This window comes from Nelumbo lutea, chromosome 5 (assembly GCF_056320005.1).
Source record: "Nelumbo lutea isolate HS-2025 chromosome 5, American lotus-T2T, whole genome shotgun sequence".
Lineage (NCBI taxonomy): Eukaryota > Viridiplantae > Streptophyta > Magnoliopsida > Proteales > Nelumbonaceae > Nelumbo > Nelumbo lutea.
In genome coordinates, this window is record NC_142688.1 from 15,806,791 (window position 1) to 15,826,026 (window position 19,236).

The 19,236-nt window shown below is 35.2% G+C and overlaps 1 protein-coding gene across 18 annotated transcripts in view; it reads left to right on the forward strand.

Moving 5' to 3' along the window:
• The first annotated feature begins 3,820 nt into the window (after positions 1–3,820).
• Positions 3,821–19,236, forward strand: part of ISA3 (isoamylase 3) — a 75,463-nt gene continuing 60,047 nt past the window's right edge. For 3 of the 18 annotated variants that reach the window (XR_016099752.1, XM_088947266.1, XM_088947282.1), the window contains exons 1-11: positions 4,056–4,255; positions 4,407–4,587; positions 4,662–4,786; positions 5,654–5,708; positions 5,948–6,016; positions 8,441–8,595; positions 13,260–13,341; positions 14,401–14,637; positions 15,069–15,173; positions 18,257–18,361; positions 19,001–19,135. Coding sequence is in view for 17 of the 18 variants with exons in the window: in XM_088947266.1 (XP_088803392.1) it covers positions 4,501–4,587; positions 4,662–4,786; positions 5,654–5,708; positions 5,948–6,016; positions 8,441–8,595; positions 13,260–13,341; positions 14,401–14,637; positions 15,069–15,173; positions 18,257–18,361; positions 19,001–19,135 (1,155 nt within the window). In the remaining variant the exon portion in view is untranslated. Of the gene's footprint in view, positions 3,962–4,026; positions 4,256–4,406; positions 4,787–5,653; positions 5,709–5,947; positions 6,017–8,440; positions 8,596–13,259; positions 13,342–14,400; positions 14,638–15,068; positions 15,174–18,256; positions 18,362–19,000; positions 19,136–19,236 lie in introns of those variants that run through there. The other 15 variants (XM_088947268.1, XM_088947278.1, XM_088947269.1 and 12 more) reach the window with 15 other exon arrangements.

The window sequence follows — 19,236 nt, forward strand, 5'->3', positions numbered from 1 at the left end:
AAATGCATGTAAAATTTCTTGATCCTAAATTCATTTAATTTTTCTTCCCAATTTGAGAGAATAAAATGCGATGCTTATTAAATAAAAATGATGTGATTGGCTAGTGGAACCCTGTAAGACATCCACAAAAGAATACAAAATATAAGACATTAAATTGGAGCTTGACGATGATATATATATATAATATAATATAAATACATGCAAAAAGTACAAATATAAGGTTCTGCGTATATGTTCTCCTTCCAAATGGAGCCTAAAAAACAAGATGTCAACTGATTAATCGATAAGGTCTCCAGCCGATTGTCAGGGAAACTTGCCTTGAATCTTGCTTAATCTAGGGTTGGAGGGGATTATGGATTTGGGATGGGCTACCCAAACTCAAATAAACAGGTCCTATAAGGTCTGGACAGGTCGAATGCCCAAAAAACACCACAAAATTATCATCCGGAAAGATGAATTCACACAAATAAGAAAATCTTTCACCTGCTACTGCTACTTTGTGCTTGGTTATTGATTCCGTGTTCTCTATTTCTTTTCTCCATGTAGCATTTTTTTTCCTGACGTGGTTGCGGAATCATCTCCGAAAGATACAATGTCTTGGTTGAGCCAAGAGAAGGCAAGAGTTCAAATGATACTTTGTGCATCAAAGTTACTAGGTTACTAGGAATGCAATTTGAACGGGTTGGGTATAAGCCTTTGGAAACTCAAGGGCCTGGACTTGGGCATGGGCCCGGCCCAATGTGAGGTCATTGCTTGTGTTGGCAGTCTAAGCCCAACCTGAATTAAACCCAACCCTATTTTTTTTTTTGGATAATAAAAATAAGGGGGCTATACAAGAGAGGGACTCCAATCTCCTGTCCACGAGAATTCTGCCCACGTCTATCCACAACACACCATCTCCGTGAATTGGGAATATCTCCTCGTGCATAATACTATGCAGAGGTTGGGATGTTCTCCATGTGTGGCTGAGATAAGCATGGGCAGAAGATCCGAACTCCACAAGAGGGGTAACATGTCTCAACAAATCACTATAACAAATAAATGCAAACTGCAAAGGCAACTTACAAAGACTCAGAGATACACAGCTATCACTTGGCAACTGGACTTCATGAGTATGGTGAGCGAGCCAATTAGTGGCCTGATTTGTTTCTTGATATACATGCTTGTAGATGATCCCCTTCCCAACCCTATTTTCGTGTGTATTAACATATATAAATTGCATAAACAGATAGTTGGGTGAATTGGATTTCTCCAAACCAGTGCTATCACATGCTTTGATCTAAGTCTAATCCAAATTCACGTCAATAAACTGTTTGATTAAGCTTTTGCTTTTGACCTTTGTAACTTATAACATACAACAAATTAGCCAAAAGTGTTTTTGAGCGTTTGGTAAGAGACGATTTTAGGTTCTAATAACACAAATCCTAAAGCCTATTGAAACACGATCTAAGTTTTCATGTTGAAGCTCAGCTCAAAGTACAATTCTCGAGAATGAAAGCCCAAATTGTTGTTTTTCATCCACTTCCAAAAACCATCGGAAAGAGGTTGGAGCGTGTAATAGTGTGGTACTGTGGTTAGTTGGAGGTGGCTCTTTGTTACTTGGTGGCCTTGTTTGGTCACATGTTTCTTCCATGCCCCAAAGTACGAGAGATTGTTTTCTTGTCCATCCATGTGGGGAAAATACGAGAGTTTGTCTAGATGTTTATTTATTTATTTTGAAAAGTTACTTGAACTTTTTTTATTTTTTATTTTTTGACAAATATATTTTAATATCTAAAACCTCCATTTGTATTTTAGAGGCATGAACACGTTTGTAAGCAAAGGATTTTGTTTTTTTGAGGAAAATAACATTACGTTGATATTGTATAGTGAATTTAACTTTATAACAGTATAGATTAATGTAAGATATGTATGTATGAGTATTAATTATGGGAAAATTTCTGATCAGTACCCTGTACTTTGGCTCAAGTGATAATTTAATCCCTAAACTTTAAAATGCATCAATTTAATATCTAAATTTTCAAAATGTGATAATCCAGTACCCAAGCTTTTAAGATGTGACAATCCAATACCTGTTGTTAACCAATCCGTTAATCAGCTGATAAGTGACATTTGAAAAGTAAAAAATGCCCTAAGAATACCATCTAATTCTCTTTATCAACTATTCAAACATTGACAATAAAATTAACATTCCCAAATTCTAGATTCTTCTAAATAGTCACCAACTTTTTTGAATAGAAAAGGCTAGGATTTGGGAATGTTCAGTTTTTTGTCAACGTTTGAATGGTTGATAAAGATAATTATACAACATTCGAAGGGCATTTTTGACTTTTCAAATGTCACTTAATGGCTGTTTAATGGACTGGTTAAATGTAGGTAATGGATTGTCACATTTTGAAAGTTTGGATACTGGGTTGCCACATTTTAAAGTTCGGGGACCAAATTGTCACTCGAGCCAAAGTACAGGATACTGATAAAGAATTTTCCTGATATGTGATATGTGAATTTGGCTTTTATGACCAATATCCAATTCAAGACAAATATCCACTTGATATGAAACATAGGTGATCCACTTTATCACTTCATCCAGCCATCTATTAGCATTTATTTTTTTGGTAGATATTAGCACAAATACTATATTCATATAATTCGGAAAGAGAATGAACAACAACAATATATTCAATATACAAATACACATTCATATAAAGGGCATAGTTGCAGCTTGAACATATCGGTTCCAGGACAATTATAAGGATAGGAGGGGTGCATTTGCTCATCTCTATTTGAAAATTTGCAGAGAGAAAAGTAAAAAGGAGTTTGTTATGAAAAAAAAGGTTGAAGTGATTTTCCTTTAGTCTCTGTTTGGGTTATAGGAAAAGGACCCTCCCTATCCCTTCATTTCCCTACTTTTTCTTGTAAACCAAACAGTCTTATTGAATGGGCATGTATCCTATAAATATGTAATAACCTACACAAATCAATGCCATGAAGTTTTTGACAGTTGTTGAATCATACCATGAAATTTGTCAATAACGGTCAATTCCTCTAATGTTTTTGACACAATACTACACCTTTCTGTTTTACCCTTCTGTTAGATTGCCTCTGCAAATATAACCAAAATATGATGTCATGCTTATCATATATGCTAGTTGGAATTTGAATTTGGTCCTCACAAAACTGTCCTTATAGCCATTTGTAGCCGTGTATTATCAGGAATATCTTCCCGTGAATTAAAAAATGTTGTGACTTGTGAGGATGAAATGCGAATTCTGTTTGTATTGCTACTCCAGCATCTTAAAATCCCCAATTTGCCCCTAATTAAGGAGCGGAGGGATGAAGAAAAGGGAAAACGGCACTGTTTTAATCTCCAACTCGTAGCTATTAGCTAATGTCAGTATGTCACACTATTTCATTCTCTTCAGTCTTCTCTCTGGCTTTCAGCGACACTGGTTGAAGCCCAATCTAACCTTAATTAGGAATGGATTCTTCCCCTCCTTTCCTCCCTCCTTCGTCCTTTTTCTCTTTTCATCTCCTATGTTTTATGTTCTTCCTCTTTTTCTCATTTCTTATACCATAGCTTCAATTCTCTCTCTCTCTCTATATATATATTTTCTCTTGTTTGTTGCACATGGACATTGAAAAACACCAGCAACATTTCCCTCGATAGCGGTAGCACTGTCACCCAGTATTTGACAAACAAGAGCATCGATGAACAGTTCCCGAATGGGCCCATTTTACCGAGCCCCGGCCCGGACTTGAAAGTTTTCACTTTTGGATAACTCAGAACGATAATAAAAACTTCAAATCTGATACAATACTTGGAGAGGGATCAGGGATGTTTTGGAAGGGTTTTTAAGGGTTGGATCGAAAGAGAACCAACCTTTTTCGGTAGAAGACGACAGAGAACAAACAAGCATCGTCAGCATTGTATCTGAGGCAAGATAAAGGCCATTTTGGGAAGGTAAAAATAGAACAAAAATCAGGGAATGGGTATTTTAGTCCTTTTCCGTCTTTCATTAGTGGATTGTAACGGGAAGGGTGTACTAAGGGGAGTTGATTACTATTAGCAAATTTCAGAGTATGTCTCAGCAACTGTCAAAACTTCATGCTATGTTTCGGCAATCTACATTTTTTTTTCTTGAAAACTATTAACAAATTTCAGAGTATGTCTAGACTCTCAGCAACTGTCAAAGCTTCAGGCTAGGTTTCGGCAATTTACATTTTTTTTCTTGAAAACTATTTAACAAATTTCAGAGTATGTCTCAGACTCTCAGCAACTGTCAAAATTTCAGGCTAGGTTTCGGCAATTTACATTTTTTTTCTTGAAAACTATTTAACAAATTTCAGAGTCTGTTTTAGCAACGGTCAGTGTTGGCAGTTAAAACGATTTGCGTTGCGCTCAACAGGGATCGGATTCTGAAGTGAAACCAAGTAGGATTCAGCCTTCATTCTCGTGGTTTCTCAGCATATTCCTACAAGCAGAGGAACACGTGGCCTGAAATGGACAAAAACCCAGCAGCTGTTCACGTGGGAAAGGCACTTTTATTTGGTTTTCTCCCTATATATTCCCTTTCTCCTCCTTTCCATGTGAGATTCGTAAACTCTTCTCTTTCTGGTTCTTTGTTCTTCTCTTTTTCATGGATGCTCTATTGTACTCGCAGCAAGGGATAGAAATGCCCTACTCGCCCATACGTTATTCGAAGGTCAAGCTTCCTCTATTCGCTTCTGCTGCTTCGAGTAAACATAGTTGTTCTCCAGTTGGAGCTTGTTGTCTCTTCCCTATGGGGTAAATTTGGTTTAATTTTGAAGTCGCTGTTCTTTGTTTAGTGGAATTAAACGTAAATCATCATCATGTAAGCCTTATGCGTCGGCTAAATGAGTTCTGTTCCGCCATTCCATTCTGTTTATTACCATATTCATTGTTATTAGGACACGAAACTCTTCTTTTTTCGTTGTTGTCGAACCTTTTCCATCCCTCCATTTTTTAGCATAAAATAGCAATAGAGAAGAGGAAGATAAGAAGGTGGGACAAATTCATTGCTGAACCTCGGAAAAATTCATGCAAGAGCAACGCGTGCTTTTGGGAATTAGAATACAGAGTGTATTGCAAAGTTGAAAATTGAAGACGAAAAAGCAAAGGGAATGTGAATTGCAGACATGGAATGGAGATAAACCAGATCCCCCCCCCCCACCCCCCCCCCCCCCCCCCCAAAAAAAAAAAAAAAAAAAAAAAGAAAGAAAAAAAAGGAGAGAGAAAAGAAACAAAATCTTCTACAGCTTACATGGATGGATCAGTCAGCGGGCTTTAAATCCATAAAATAAATATAAAGGAACTCATCTTTAATTATAAGATACTTTTAATGAATTAATGTTATGCGTCAAACGTCTACAGCAAAGGGAAAGTGAAATAAATGGATAATTTTCCCGGAGAGGTTTCTGGGGACTTGTAATTCATTGAATTTGCTGTCAGGCCTTTGATGAAAGCAAAACAAAGTAGGGATTGTTTTTTCCTCATCATGAAAGAAATTTAAATTATGTTGGATGATTTCTTACCTGCCTTCTAACTAGTTTTCATTGACTCCTAGTTTTGCAATTTTATTTTGATTGGATACCTTTTTTAGGTCTCTTATGTTATTTCAAATGTTTTTTACAGATTGAGGTCAAGCAAGAATATGCTTCAAAGCAGTAAGCGAAGTCTCATCAATGAGGCATGTGTCATCTCGATACATACATACATACATACATCTATATATATATATATATATATATATATATATATATATATTCCAACATATATATGCATATGTATTCCAACATTTCGATAAATATTAATGATTTCTTTTCATCTATAAATGTTTTTTCTTTTGTTGAAGGCATCTATAAATGCTTTATGTGCATACAGACATATGAATATTGTATAAATGACCTTATTCTTGGCATATGTTAGGTAAGTGGTCGTGCCAAATATAAAGTTACAAATGTTTATGAGCGCCATGCTCAAGAAACTGTGGTTGAGGTACTTTTTTCTTTCACTTGCAATGATACATATATTTAGATCATATTTTCTTCATAGCCTTGCACTTCCAAGTTGGTTATAATAATTTTAAATGTTTCACAACTTTTAAAACTCTCGAGTTTCTTACTCATGGTTTTCTATCTCTTTGTACTGTTCCTTTAAAAAAAAAAAAAATTGCACCAATAAACTTCATGTACAAGTTGTCATATCTTAAACACAGATATAGGATAACCTAATAGAAAGTTCTGCTTGTTTCATTTTAAACTATAATAGATAGAGTAAGTAGACTGAAATTTAAGGGACTTGAATGAATGGCAGTCAAGCTAGTTGGTTAGGGCTTCAATAGGTTCAAGAAGGGGCTTTAGGCCAGTGCTTGTAGGATGGTTATTGATTCACAAGCAAGGACTGTTTATGGAGCACTAAAGTAATAGGAAATGACAAGGAAAGACTCAAGAAATTAACAAAAGAAATCAGAGTTGAACTTAGTTTTCAAGTTTGGGAATTTAAGGATCAAATTGAAGAATAAAGATGGTTTGGTTTTTATCCTCTGTTTTTTTCCTGAGCAAAAGGTAAAGTATAGTTATATTAATGAAAAGGTCCTTTGTACAATGAGAAGTTGTACAAAAAGCCAGCAGAACCTCAAAAGAAGGCCATTCTCAAAAAATTACAGTCAGAAATAACCTCTTTAAAGTCAGCAAGAATAGACAACCGAATTCTAACAATGCCTAAATCCGAATTGATGGCTTCTTCTTCTGAAGAGGATTTCAGCTCAGAAACCCTGCTATTCCTTTCTGTCCATACTGCCCACAAAATTGCTAGGGGAATAACAGACCAGCACCTCTTTCCTTTTTTTGTCATCCATTGAATCTGCCACCCTTCCAGGCATGCTTTAACCGAGGTTGGCATACACCAGCTTAAACTCAAACTTCTTAAGAAGTGGTTCCAGATTTTTGTAACAAACTTGCAGTGTAAAAACAGATGGTTTATTGATTCTGTAAACACACCGTAGAGACTACACCTCAGATAATTACAATTAAAACCTTTCTTCACCAACATCTCTTTAGAGAGACACTTCTCTAAAGCTGCCACCCAAACAAAAAACTTGACTTTGGAGGGTGCCACAATCCCCCAAATAGCCCTGCTAGGAAAGAGAGCTTTAGGCCCACCCACTATGGAGTTGTAGAAGGATTTAACTGAAAACTCTCTGCTTCTGTTCCATCTCCATATTAAGGAATCCTCTGATTGCAGATTCAACACCTGAGACTGAAGCAAAGTTAGGAGATTTCCAACCTTCTAAATCTTCCAGTCATTGAAATCCCTTCTAAAGGATGGAACCCAGCATATAGCACTGTCCCTCAACACAAAGGCATCAGCTACCAATGCCTCTTTATCTACAGCCAGACTGAACAGAGTGGGAAATAGTTCCTTAAGAGTTATCTCCCCCGTCCAGGGGTCCAATTAGAACCTGATCCTTCTCCCATCCCCAACTTTGAAACTGACTCCCCTTCTGAACAGGTTTTATCCTCTGTTTGTACAAGATACAGGATCAAATTGAAGAATAAAGAAGGTTTAGTTTTTTTCCTCTGTTTTTACAAGATACAACATAAAACATCTTGAACAAGTTCAGCATCAGGCCATGCCAAATTACCATTTTGGCCATCATGCGGCAATGCTAATGCACATAGGTTTCATAGCTTGTTTCCAGTTGCAATACTTGTTTGGTAATAAATGAAAAGGAAATATTATTAAGAAATAAGGAAACTACAAGAAAGATGATAAGGTATGACAGACCACAACTTTCCTCCACCCCACCTTAGACAAACAGAAAACCTCAACTCCCATGATCCACGACTATCACAAAAGACCCAAAACTCTCCACCTAATGCCTCAAGCCGTGGATGTGATCTGACCAATGACCCTCTGAATGTAATCAAACTTCTACAGTAGAACTAGCCTTTCCCATAACATGCTTCTTTTCAAACTCCAAAAGCTTTTATTGCAAAATCTTCCCCTCCCAGAAAAAATAGTCCCAAAGTTTTGCTAACTTGAATTTCAGTAGAGCTATCTTTTCAGTATCACTTTCTTTTTCTATTTTACTAACTTGATCAATAGTCATCTCTTTCTCTTCCTCTTGGGTTTTCAAGGTTTCTGTGTCAAACGCTTCATATTAATGTTTGCCTACTTTGCACTTTGTTATGAAGGTTTGTTGCAACAGTTTATTCTTACTTCCAAATGGAGATAATTGTTATGTTGTCCTAAATGCTTCTTTATGGTTTTGTTTGGTTCAAATAGTTAAAAGGTGAATAAGGAATTGTGCTCGATATCTTACTTTAGAGTTGCATATGTGGATTTACTAGACTGAAGACAATGATATAAACATATTGGTTTATATAACTGAATGCTTATTTTTGTTAACTGTATAAGGAAGCTGCTGAAAGGTCTGAACTCAACGTACCAATGAAAGTCTCTCCAGGCCAAGCTTTTCCACTTGGAGCATCTGAAATGGAAAATGGAATCAACTTTGCTATCTTTTCACAACATGCAACTGCAGTCATGCTTTGCTTATCACTTCCTGGAAGGTGTAGTTTCTAAACAATTGTGAATTGTAGTTTACCAAAAGTACTCTTGCCACTTGGTATTATCATTCATATCTTTACCATATGGTGCTGGTACTTTTCTCGACCACGTCCAAATGACTAACCCAAGATTTTAGTCCATTTATTTTCCTCTCAGCACCTCGTTACTCTCCACTCTCTCGCCTCTTCTACATGTATAAACATGTGCCACTCAACCATGTGTATGTGTGTGCTAGAACTTTTGCCATTCATTGTATATGTAAAAATAATCTCCATATGCTTGATTTTGATGCCAACTAGGAAATTACATGGTAGGATTCATCCAGCACGACTGAAAATTCTCTAGAAGGAAGATTGCCATAAAATGGTGTTGATATGGCACAAAGTGGTAGTTGGGATTTAGGCTGAATTTGAAACCAGTAGACCTGTTCATGGGCTGGGTAGCCTGGTGGGATTGCCTTGCCCGACCAGTTCTTTGTTGGGCTTGGGAACATATTTTAAAGCCTGTTGGCTCGGGCTCGGGTTCGCTCTGTAAGTATATGGGCAAGTAAAACCTGAACCCAGCCCAATAAATATTATATATAATTATTATCATGGTAGAAAGTCAATAGAATGTGAGGAAAGAGAGGGGAGGAGAGAGGAAGTTTGATTGAGAGCCAAAAGGTTTGCTGGTGGTGCCAGCCATTCTATTTATAATAAGGGCAACCCAATACAGAAAAAAGAAGCGAAAAAGACTAAGTGCCCTTGTGGCAACATGGTTAGATTATAAAACTATCGACAATTAACAATAATGAAAATATATTTCGGTAAATAGTAACATATAATGAAGCATATATTTTAGCATTTAGTAATATATATATATATATATATAAATTAGCATTTACTAATATATTATTATCAGTAATATATAATAATATTATATATATTAGTAACAAATAGTAAATTTTGCTTGAGTCTCAAATTTACTTTTGCAGTTTTATATATTAGCATTTACTAGTATATTATTATTAGTAATATATAATAATATTATATATATTAGTAACATATAATAAATTTTGCTTGAGTCTCAATACTTATGCAGTTTTGTTTCCTCTTCAGACTGGGCTTCAGGCTCAATAATATGCCTGATTATTGAGCCGAGCTTGGGCTTGGACATTTTCTGTTGATAATTGGTAATGCCTGGCCCGGCCCTGGCTCATGAACAGGTTTAGAAACCAGTGGTAATTTTTTCATTTCACAATTTGTGTATAATCGGATTTGTCTAGTTATAGTTGGTTTGCATTTAAATTTTCAGGGTCATTGCATAACTAGTTTACAGGCTATTGAGTGGAAGGGTTATGATTTGAAGTGCTATTGGAGGCACAAGGAGCTGGAAACCCTTTTGAGAAAAGGAAGTTTGGAATTCAATCAAAGAAATGGATGGTGATAAATCAGTAAGGACCAAGGTTAATGAAATTTCTTTTTACTCCAAAAAAAACCTTATGCACATGAACTTGTGTATCAGGTGAAACAAAGGAACACAACTATTTTTTTAGTTTTTTTTTTTTTTTTTTTAATTTTACAGGGTTTCAGTCTTGGGCCTGACTACTCCCTGAGTATATCAACAACCCAATACACCATATGTTGCAAAATTTTGATCCTTGATAGAGACTGATTGGTTCATTATAAACTTGTACGAGAAGTGCTGGAAGGTGTTGAAGAATGAAGTAATGAATGAATTCCAGGATTTTTGTTCCAAGCTTGAAAGAATTCTATATGCAAACCACATCACTCTTATAGAAAAGAAAGGGGGTCCTGAGGAGCTTCAAGAGTATAGACCCACCGTAGACCCATAAACTTAGGGATGCAAACGGATCGGATCGGATTCAAATCAGGGTATATCTGAACCTGATCCGATCAGAAGATCCAACCGGATCTCATAAACACAGATTCAAATCCGAATCCGTTAATAATGTTGGATATCCGAACATGATCTGATCTGGTTTAATATCTGAATATTTTAAAATATAACAGATTTATATAAAGAAAAAATAAAAAATACAAGTATTTTCTTCAACTATTTTCATCATATATGTAAAAAATAAACAATATAAAATTACAAAAATGCAATATAAACATATTTATAAATAAATAAATAAATAAGGAGCTGATTCGAATTTTCTCTGATTTTCAATCGGATCCTAGTATTCGATCTGTAAATCCAACAGGAATATATCTGAATCCAACAAAATAGGATCGGATTTCGGATTGAATTGGATCGTGATCCTATCCATTTGCACCCCTACATAAACTTGCTAAGCAGTTTCTATAAGATTTTGGCCAAGCTAAGGTTCTCACTTCAAGAATGAAGGTGTTGCCTATGATAATTTTAGACTCACAAGGGACTTTTGTTTATCGTTGATTAGGTGATATGCAAACAAACTAACTGACTCAAGGAGAAGAAGTGGCAACCATGGGATTTAGGGCTGCAAATAATTGGATTGAAATAATCCGAGAGATCTAAATTTGGTCTTATGTCTGACAAATATGTAAAGCATAGATTTGAATTCAATTAGTTAACATATCTAGATATTTGATTTGAATCCAATTTGATTGAACTATCAATAAATACATATATATATTTATGTTTTTTTGATAGATAAATACATATATATATATATTATTGGCATAGATTTATAAAATTAAATATAAAACAAAAATATACTATAAATGGAAAAATAAGTTTATCAAAATCTCAAGTACAATGTAATTCCAATGAATTTGAATACTAAAAATAATATTTTAGTAAGTGGAACTAGGGGTGAGCAAATGGGTAGGTTCTACCCAGAACCGAATGGAACCGACCTCGAACTGATCTTGAACCGATAGGGTCTCGTTCCGAATTCTTGGAATTGACCCCCACCCAGGTCGGTTCTAGGGTCTAGGGATTTACCCTACCCAAACCAACCTGATGAACTAGCCTTGGGTGGCCATGGTGGAACTGAACTTGCCTTGAAATAAACCCCAAATTTTTTTTAAGGATATGAAGATTTGAACCCAAGCACTCATGGTTACAAAAGCCATGGTCTCACTTGACCATTGAGTTACTTAAGTGATTTGGTAATTTGTTTTCATTTTAATATTTGAATGTAAAAGGTAATATAAACAAAATTTAAATTATAATGACAAATTTGTAACCATATGTTAATATTATTATGATAATCTACATATCAAATTACTTAGTTTAATCAATAAAGATAATATAAGTTTTAAAACTATATATTATCATTATTGAAAATCAAGTTTTTAAAGGACATGTTTCATTTTTCTTTGAAGCGGGAGAGTAAAGAAAGAACAGGTTCCATGGGTAGGCCTTGGAATCGACCCCAAAACTGTCAAGGCCAAAACTGACCTTGGAATTGAGCTTCACAGGGTAGGTTCTGGTTCCAAAAACCTGGAACTGGACCGAACCAACTCATGCTCACTCCTAAGTGGAACCCTGTCTGGTTTCAGAAGTTAAAGAGGAGTCAGGCAAGACAATCCTTTATGGAAGTGGGAACAAAAATAGAGATACTTCAGCTTGCAGATGATGCCCTTTTCTTTTTAAGGGTATCAGAATAGTGGGTCCTCAACCTGTTAGGCATATTTAGATGGTTTGAAGTGGTGTCCAAGCTAAAAGTCAACTTCAATGAGAGTGCATTGTGCCATATTGGTAACTCGGAAGGACTAGAAATATGACAAACATTGGTGTGAGGTAAGAAAAATGCCAAAAAAATGTTTGGGCCTGCCTCTAGGGGCAAAATGTACCTTTAGCAGGATGTGGAATTCAATTATAGAGAGAATAGAGGCGTCTGTCATGTTCTCTAAGGAACACTTTTTGCAAAATGTTAATATACAGGTGGCTTTGTACTGTTACTATATAGAACTTGAAAAGGATAGGATTGCATATCAGGTATCACTTTTTTTTTTTTTTGATAATTCAGGTATCACTTTTTTTGATGAATTAACAATCATTCATTACCTTTTCTAAAAAAAAACCTTTGAATTTTCTTTGAATTAAAGTAAGGGAGTGACAACTCCTTAATTTTCTGTTTCCTAGTTTTATTAGGCTTTTTATTGGTCTATAGTCTATAAATATGTATTGAGTGTTTATACATTAATGAGTTGACTTATTAAATTTTTTAAAGCTTCTGTTAACAGTGGTGAATGGTTCCCATCCCTCAGAGTGATTTTAGGTCCCCATTAAATTATTCTGGATTCACTCTTTTTTTTTCTATCATTACTTTAATATCCAAGCAGCCATTGTAGCCGTAATCCACAAATTCTTCATCTAATTAGTTTATCCAATATCCTCATAAGACTAAAACTTATCCACCTACATCTTTCCTTAGTTTATATAGAAAAAATGAAAATTTCCTGTATCAACAATTTTTGTCCTTTTGTGTCAGACCATTTCTGATTAGTTAGTGAAACCAATATTAAATCTCTTAAACCTAAAAAGTTAATCATTCAACCTTGTCCTTCATTACCCTACCCTAAATCATGTAGTCCACACATTTGCCAATGCCCTACACTCCAACTTTGCTTATCTTTCCCTTACTAAATCTTGGTTTGATCTTATAATCTTGACACCCTTTTTAGTAGATTTTTCGTTAGCTTCAACTCTCTCATACTGTTATACTTCTCAGGAGACTTGATTCTGCAGCAGTGGAACTAACTTTGGATCCTCAAATGAACAGGACAGGGGACATATGGCACATATTTGTGGAGGTAGGCCTGATAATAGATTTTCAAATATAGGTAATCTTGAAATCAGATTTTGACATGTACTACCTTACTTCTGTCTTTCTGTTGTTTGCAAGGATTGTTTGTCCTTGTTTTATTCTATGAAGAAGAGAAGAAAGGAAGAAGAAGAGAGAAGAAGGAAGAGAAGAGAGAAGAAGGAAGAGAAGAGGAGAAGAGAGAATGGCTGTTTGGGAGCCAAAACTCCTAGCTGGCGGCACCCAGCTTTCTATTTATATTAATGAGATAAAAATAAAAGAGGGAAAGTTACATGCTTGCCCCTGGCGGAACACCCTAATAAAAAACAATAAACAAACTGAAAACACCCTAAGACTAATGGCATAAAAGACTATAACCGCAGAAACAACTAACAAATCATTCTAACAACACTCCCCCTCAAGTTGGGCTGAATATATCTATCATGCCCAACTTGTCACATAGCTCATTATGTGGCAAGTATGGAAGTCCCTTTGTGAGAACATCGGCCAACTGCTCCTTGGAGTTAACATATGGAGTGTAAATTTCACCCTTTTCTAATTTCTCTCATATGAAGTGCTTGTCCACTTCAATGTGTTTTGTCCTGTTGTGTAGGACAGGGTTAGTAGCAATGTTTATGGCTGCCTTATTATCTGTGCCATAGCCCTATACTCAGCTTCAGCACTAGATCTTGCAACCACATTTTGTTTTTTACTCCTCCATGTCACTAGATTTCTCCCACAAAAGTGCAGTAACCACTTGTAGATTTCCTGTCATCCACAACACCTGCGCAATTGGCATCTGTATAGATTTCCACTTTCAGATGGTTGTGCTTATGAAATGGGAAGCCAATTCATAGATACTTCTTTAGGTACCTAAGAATTCTTTCTGCAACTTCCGTATGTGGTGTCTTAGGGGATATATGCACAATTAAGTATACAGTTCTAAATAAATGATTAATGATGCTATTGTTCCTATGCATTATCTTCTTTGCCCAATTTGTTCAATGTTTCGGTTGTTGATGTTTTACTTTTTAAAATATTAATATCATTTAATATGCATGATATGTAGGACCTGCCTCGACATGGTGTTCTTTATGGTTATCGTATTGATGGCCCTCAAGAATTGAAGCAAGGGCATCGATTTGACAGCAGTGTTGTCCTTATAGATCCTTATGCAAAACTAGTTGAGGGTCGCAGATTTTTTGGAGATTCCAAAGATAAGATGTCTAAGTTTCTTGGAACTTATGACTTTACTAGCTTGCCTTTTGATTGGGGAGAAAATTACAAATTTCCAAGCATTCCTGAGGTAAATTAAATAAGTTTCATGTATGGTTCTGTTTCAATTGTTCTATTTAAAATATACATTTTTTTCCATGACTGATTGTTGTATCAGGTATAAGTTCAATCTGCTCTTTGATGCATGTCTAAGTGAGTAGTCAGATTATTTGCACGCTTCTTTTGCTTTTGCTATTAATCTAAACAACATTTTAATGTATATCTGTTAATCTAAACATTTTTGAATAGGTGCTTTTTATGTTAACTGAAAACCATTTATCAATGTAATGTATTCTTTGGTGTTGTCATCATGTAACCATATTGGATGAATCAATAAATTGGTTTTTTGGGTAGCTGCATTCACCACCTTGAATTTGTATCCAAGTTACATGTGTCTTGTGTCTGGTGCATCTTGTTATGTTCTGACATCAGTTTTGTTTTATATTTGTGCTTTATGTGCAGAAAGATCTTGTTATATATGAAATGAATGTTCGTTCATTTACTGCTGATGAATCAAGTGGGCTGGATCCAGACACACGTGGCAGCTACCTTGGGGTGATTGAGAAGGTACTGGTTTGTTGAGTTTAGGTGGATAGGGTATCTGAGATGAAGAAAAAGGATCCAGGGTCTTGTTACTTCCATGGAACTTCACTCTAATTCTTAGGATAAGACCATCAAGTCTATGTTCTTCTAATCTTTTTAATATTTTATCTAGGTTGAACTTAGACTTTCATTCACTGTTTGAGTTGCTTTAGCATTTAAGAAGATCAAAGATCTAGACCTTTGAGGTCACCCTAGGAAACTGGAAAATTTAGGTAAAAAGTTGACAAGGCCCGTTTACCTTTTTGGTTTTTTTACTGGTCCCATCTAGTGCACACTTGAGAAAGATTGAGGTGCTTACTTTTTTGTAGGAGCTCAGGTTGCTAACCCATCTCATCTAATGCCCTTAACAAGTAAAGGGGTCCAAGGGGATATGGTCAATACAATTAGATGGAGAAAAATAATTATGTGGATTGGAGACTCCTTAGTCATTTTCTTTGGAAAGGAGATAACAGAATTTCATTAAGATAGAAACTGATACATGAGGAGATGTACAACAGCATCAAGGCTTACATAGGGGAACTCAAGAATTACATAGGCAAAGAACTGTCACTATACAGATACCCTAAGAGGACCGATTTGGCCTTAGTCAATTGCCTTAACTATTACAATATTGTCTTATAATAATAGCTTTTGAACTGATTGATAAAAAAATAACTACTGTGGGGGTCATATTATTGGAGAATTTCTCCTTCTGCAACACTAGGGGGTATTTGGAACTTGGAAGGACATAAGATGCCCAAAGGTATATCGTAGGCAAGGCTTGGCTCCAGTGTTTAGAAAATTGAACCGGACCGGCTGATTAGACCGGTTGAACAGAGTTGAGTGGCAACAAGATTGATGTATTTGACCATATTGTTGATACAAGGCTTAGTTGATTTGGCCCTTTTCATGTAAGAGGTTATATTGTAGAAGGATGTTCACTCACCATCCTTTTTTGTATAACTTCAATCTATTAGTAATACATTTGTTACTAATAAAAAATATTGATTTGTATTGTATATGAAATCATGTCCTTTCATTTAAAGCACTTTACTATACATAATTTAGCTACTTGTTTACGAAAGATCAATGATAAAAATAATGAATGCTATCCATCACTTTGACTATAGTCATAGACTTTCCATACGTCAAGGATTATTTTTTGGGATTTGACATTTTAAGATTCCTAGAACCTTGTTTTACATTTCTGCCTAAAACTTGCTAGAATTAGTAAGTCATAAATGTTAGATCCAAAAACTACTATCAATAAAAATAGATATCACTAAAAATGGTAAAATTTTAATAATTGTCAAGCTGGATAGAGATAACTAAGAGCCTTTTCTATTTAAAGTGGACTCTAAAAGTATCTCATTTTCCTTTAAAACTGTCACTGAGGACGTTTTAAAACTTCCATAGAGGAAATTACATTGAAATTGGGATCCATATTGAAACAATTAGACTGCTTTAATAGGCTCTATACTTGTACATTAGTTGCTGTGCCTATTAATCATGATACCCATGAACCAGATGATTAGGGAAAAGGTCTAAAGTTAGAGGCAAGTCTGAGATTTCCTTGAAAAAGCATGCTGACCAGACAATGTTTTTTTTTTTGATTGGCTGCTGAACAGACAATTTTCAGTCAGCTCCAGATTTGAATCTCAGCCACCCAATTTGAGTGAATCCTTTGTTAGACAAAATATTAGAAAGTCTATAAGCTTTCTCTATGTTTTAAGACTATTAGATGGTGTGAACTGTAGTTTGAGTGAGAGTCTTCTCTTCTGACTCGGAAAATCCAGCAAGCTAGTCAAACTTGGATCAGAAGTCGACATTGACATATTTACCTGAGAACTTAAAGGATTTGTTGCCCCACCATCGAGGCTCTATGGTGAATTTCACAAAATTTGAAGTTTTAGGGGGTTTTCCATGCCAGTCATTTTTTGTTTTTTTTTATCTTTTTTTTTTTTTAATTTTGAGTTATTTTTGTTTTTTAAGTATATTTATATTCAAAAATAAGGGGCAACTTCCCAAAAGAGAGAGGCTAGATGCAGCTCCAACCGTGGGGACTATTTTCAGTGCCTTTAATAGTTTCTTGTTGTTTACTGTTTGTTAGGAATTGAAGGTATATAAGGAAGTGTTTCAAGTAAGTCTTAGTCACTTTCATTAAAGGTGGTACATAGTAACATGGATAGTAAATTTGTACATAATGGTTTTTCTCCTCTGCCCCTAGCTCTTCTGTCCTCCCTCAACTTGTAACAGATCACTTTTTCTAACAGGTGCTGTAGATGGTCTTCTATGCAAGTATGCATATGACCAAACTATCTCAATCTACTCTCTCTCATTTTATAACTGGTTGGAGCTACTCTTATGTTCCTTCATATCCCTTACTTTCTAACCTTGTCCTTTCTAATTTTACCACTCATCCAGCAAAGCATTTGCATTTCTTCCAAACTCAGTTTTTGGACATGCTGTTTCTTAACTGCCCAACACTCCATGCAACATTTCTGGCTTTACAACTGTTTTATAGAATTTTCCTTTTAGCTGAAGTGGGATTTGCATATCACATAAGACTCTGGGTGCATCCCTCCATTTTGCCCATTCTACTCTAATTCTATTGGCAATATCCTCCTCAATCTTCCTTTCTTATGAATAATATTTAATGTTCTGGTTATTGTTGAACATATGTAATTGTCTTTCAATTGTTTATTTACGCTTAATGATATGGAATTAATTTGCTTTTTTGGTTTATGATATGGTAACTGGATCATTATATAGTTCATTCAGTTAGTTTTGTAATCTATTGCATCATTGATCTTCATAACATGCTCCAATATCTTGACTTTTGACATTGATGAGATAAACATTTTTAAGTAGCTTCACAATTTATTATTTTTTTCGTTTCGACACAAACTTTGGAGATCTCCTGCATGATACCCAAGTTATTATTTATCTCTTACTCATCTATATGCAGCTCAGTTGTGCTATGCTTACAGTAATTCACTAAGGATACTATTTGACTTTTTCTAACCTATTGCCTAATTTCCCTGACATTTCCCCCCTTCTTTGTTAAGATCCCACATCTTTTGGAGCTTGGAATCAATGCTGTGGAACTTTTACCTGTATTTGAGTTTGATGAGTTAGAATTTCAGAGGCGTCCAAACCCTAGAGATCACATGGTAAATTTCAACCATTTACTTATTGTTAGAAACAAAAGTCAACCATTTATATTATGTTCTTTATCTTGATAATATTATCTAAGACTCAGGATTTGCATATTGAATTTATCTTTACCATGCACTTTTTATTTTAAATTGTTGCCTTCATAGAAGTTATCTCCTTTTCCCCACCTACCAACATAATCTTTGTCTAATGATTTGAGCTTATTTGGGCGTTGATCCCAAAATATATTTTTTCTACATCAATGGGTTGCAAAAGGAATGGATCAACACCTATATTTTTCCTATTGCCAAACTTGTTTTCTTTCTTCATTGATGAAAGTCCATTTATTGTTTTTTTAAAGCTCAGTCCCAGACTAATAATAAAATTATTATACAACTCTTTTTTTTTTGTTTTCAAGATTTAATTTAATGGAGCATTCAACAGGCACTCCATTTCATTTATACATCCTTTAACCTTGCATCTTTTGAGTAAGTCCCTCTTTCATGGTTTAAATGCTCTATACCATTTCTATTATCTAAATGAATTGCACTTTATCTGCATGCAGTATTGGCTTTGTTCTTTCTTTGAATTGTCTAAATGAACTTATTCTGGAAAACAATGTAATTTTGATTCTTTGGGTTTTGGTAATCATGGAGATCAATACTTGGGGTTATTCTACAATAAATTTCTTTGCTCCTATGAGTCGCTATGCCAGTTCTGGGGGTGGATCTATTGCTGCTTCTCGGGAATTCAAAGAAATGGTAAAAGCCTTACATGCTGCTGGGATTGAGGTAGGTCAAGTTTTTTATTTTACCTGGCTTAAAAAATATTAACTTCTGGATATATCTTTACTTCAATGGAGTACATCTAGGGTTTCCATGTGATAGTGGTA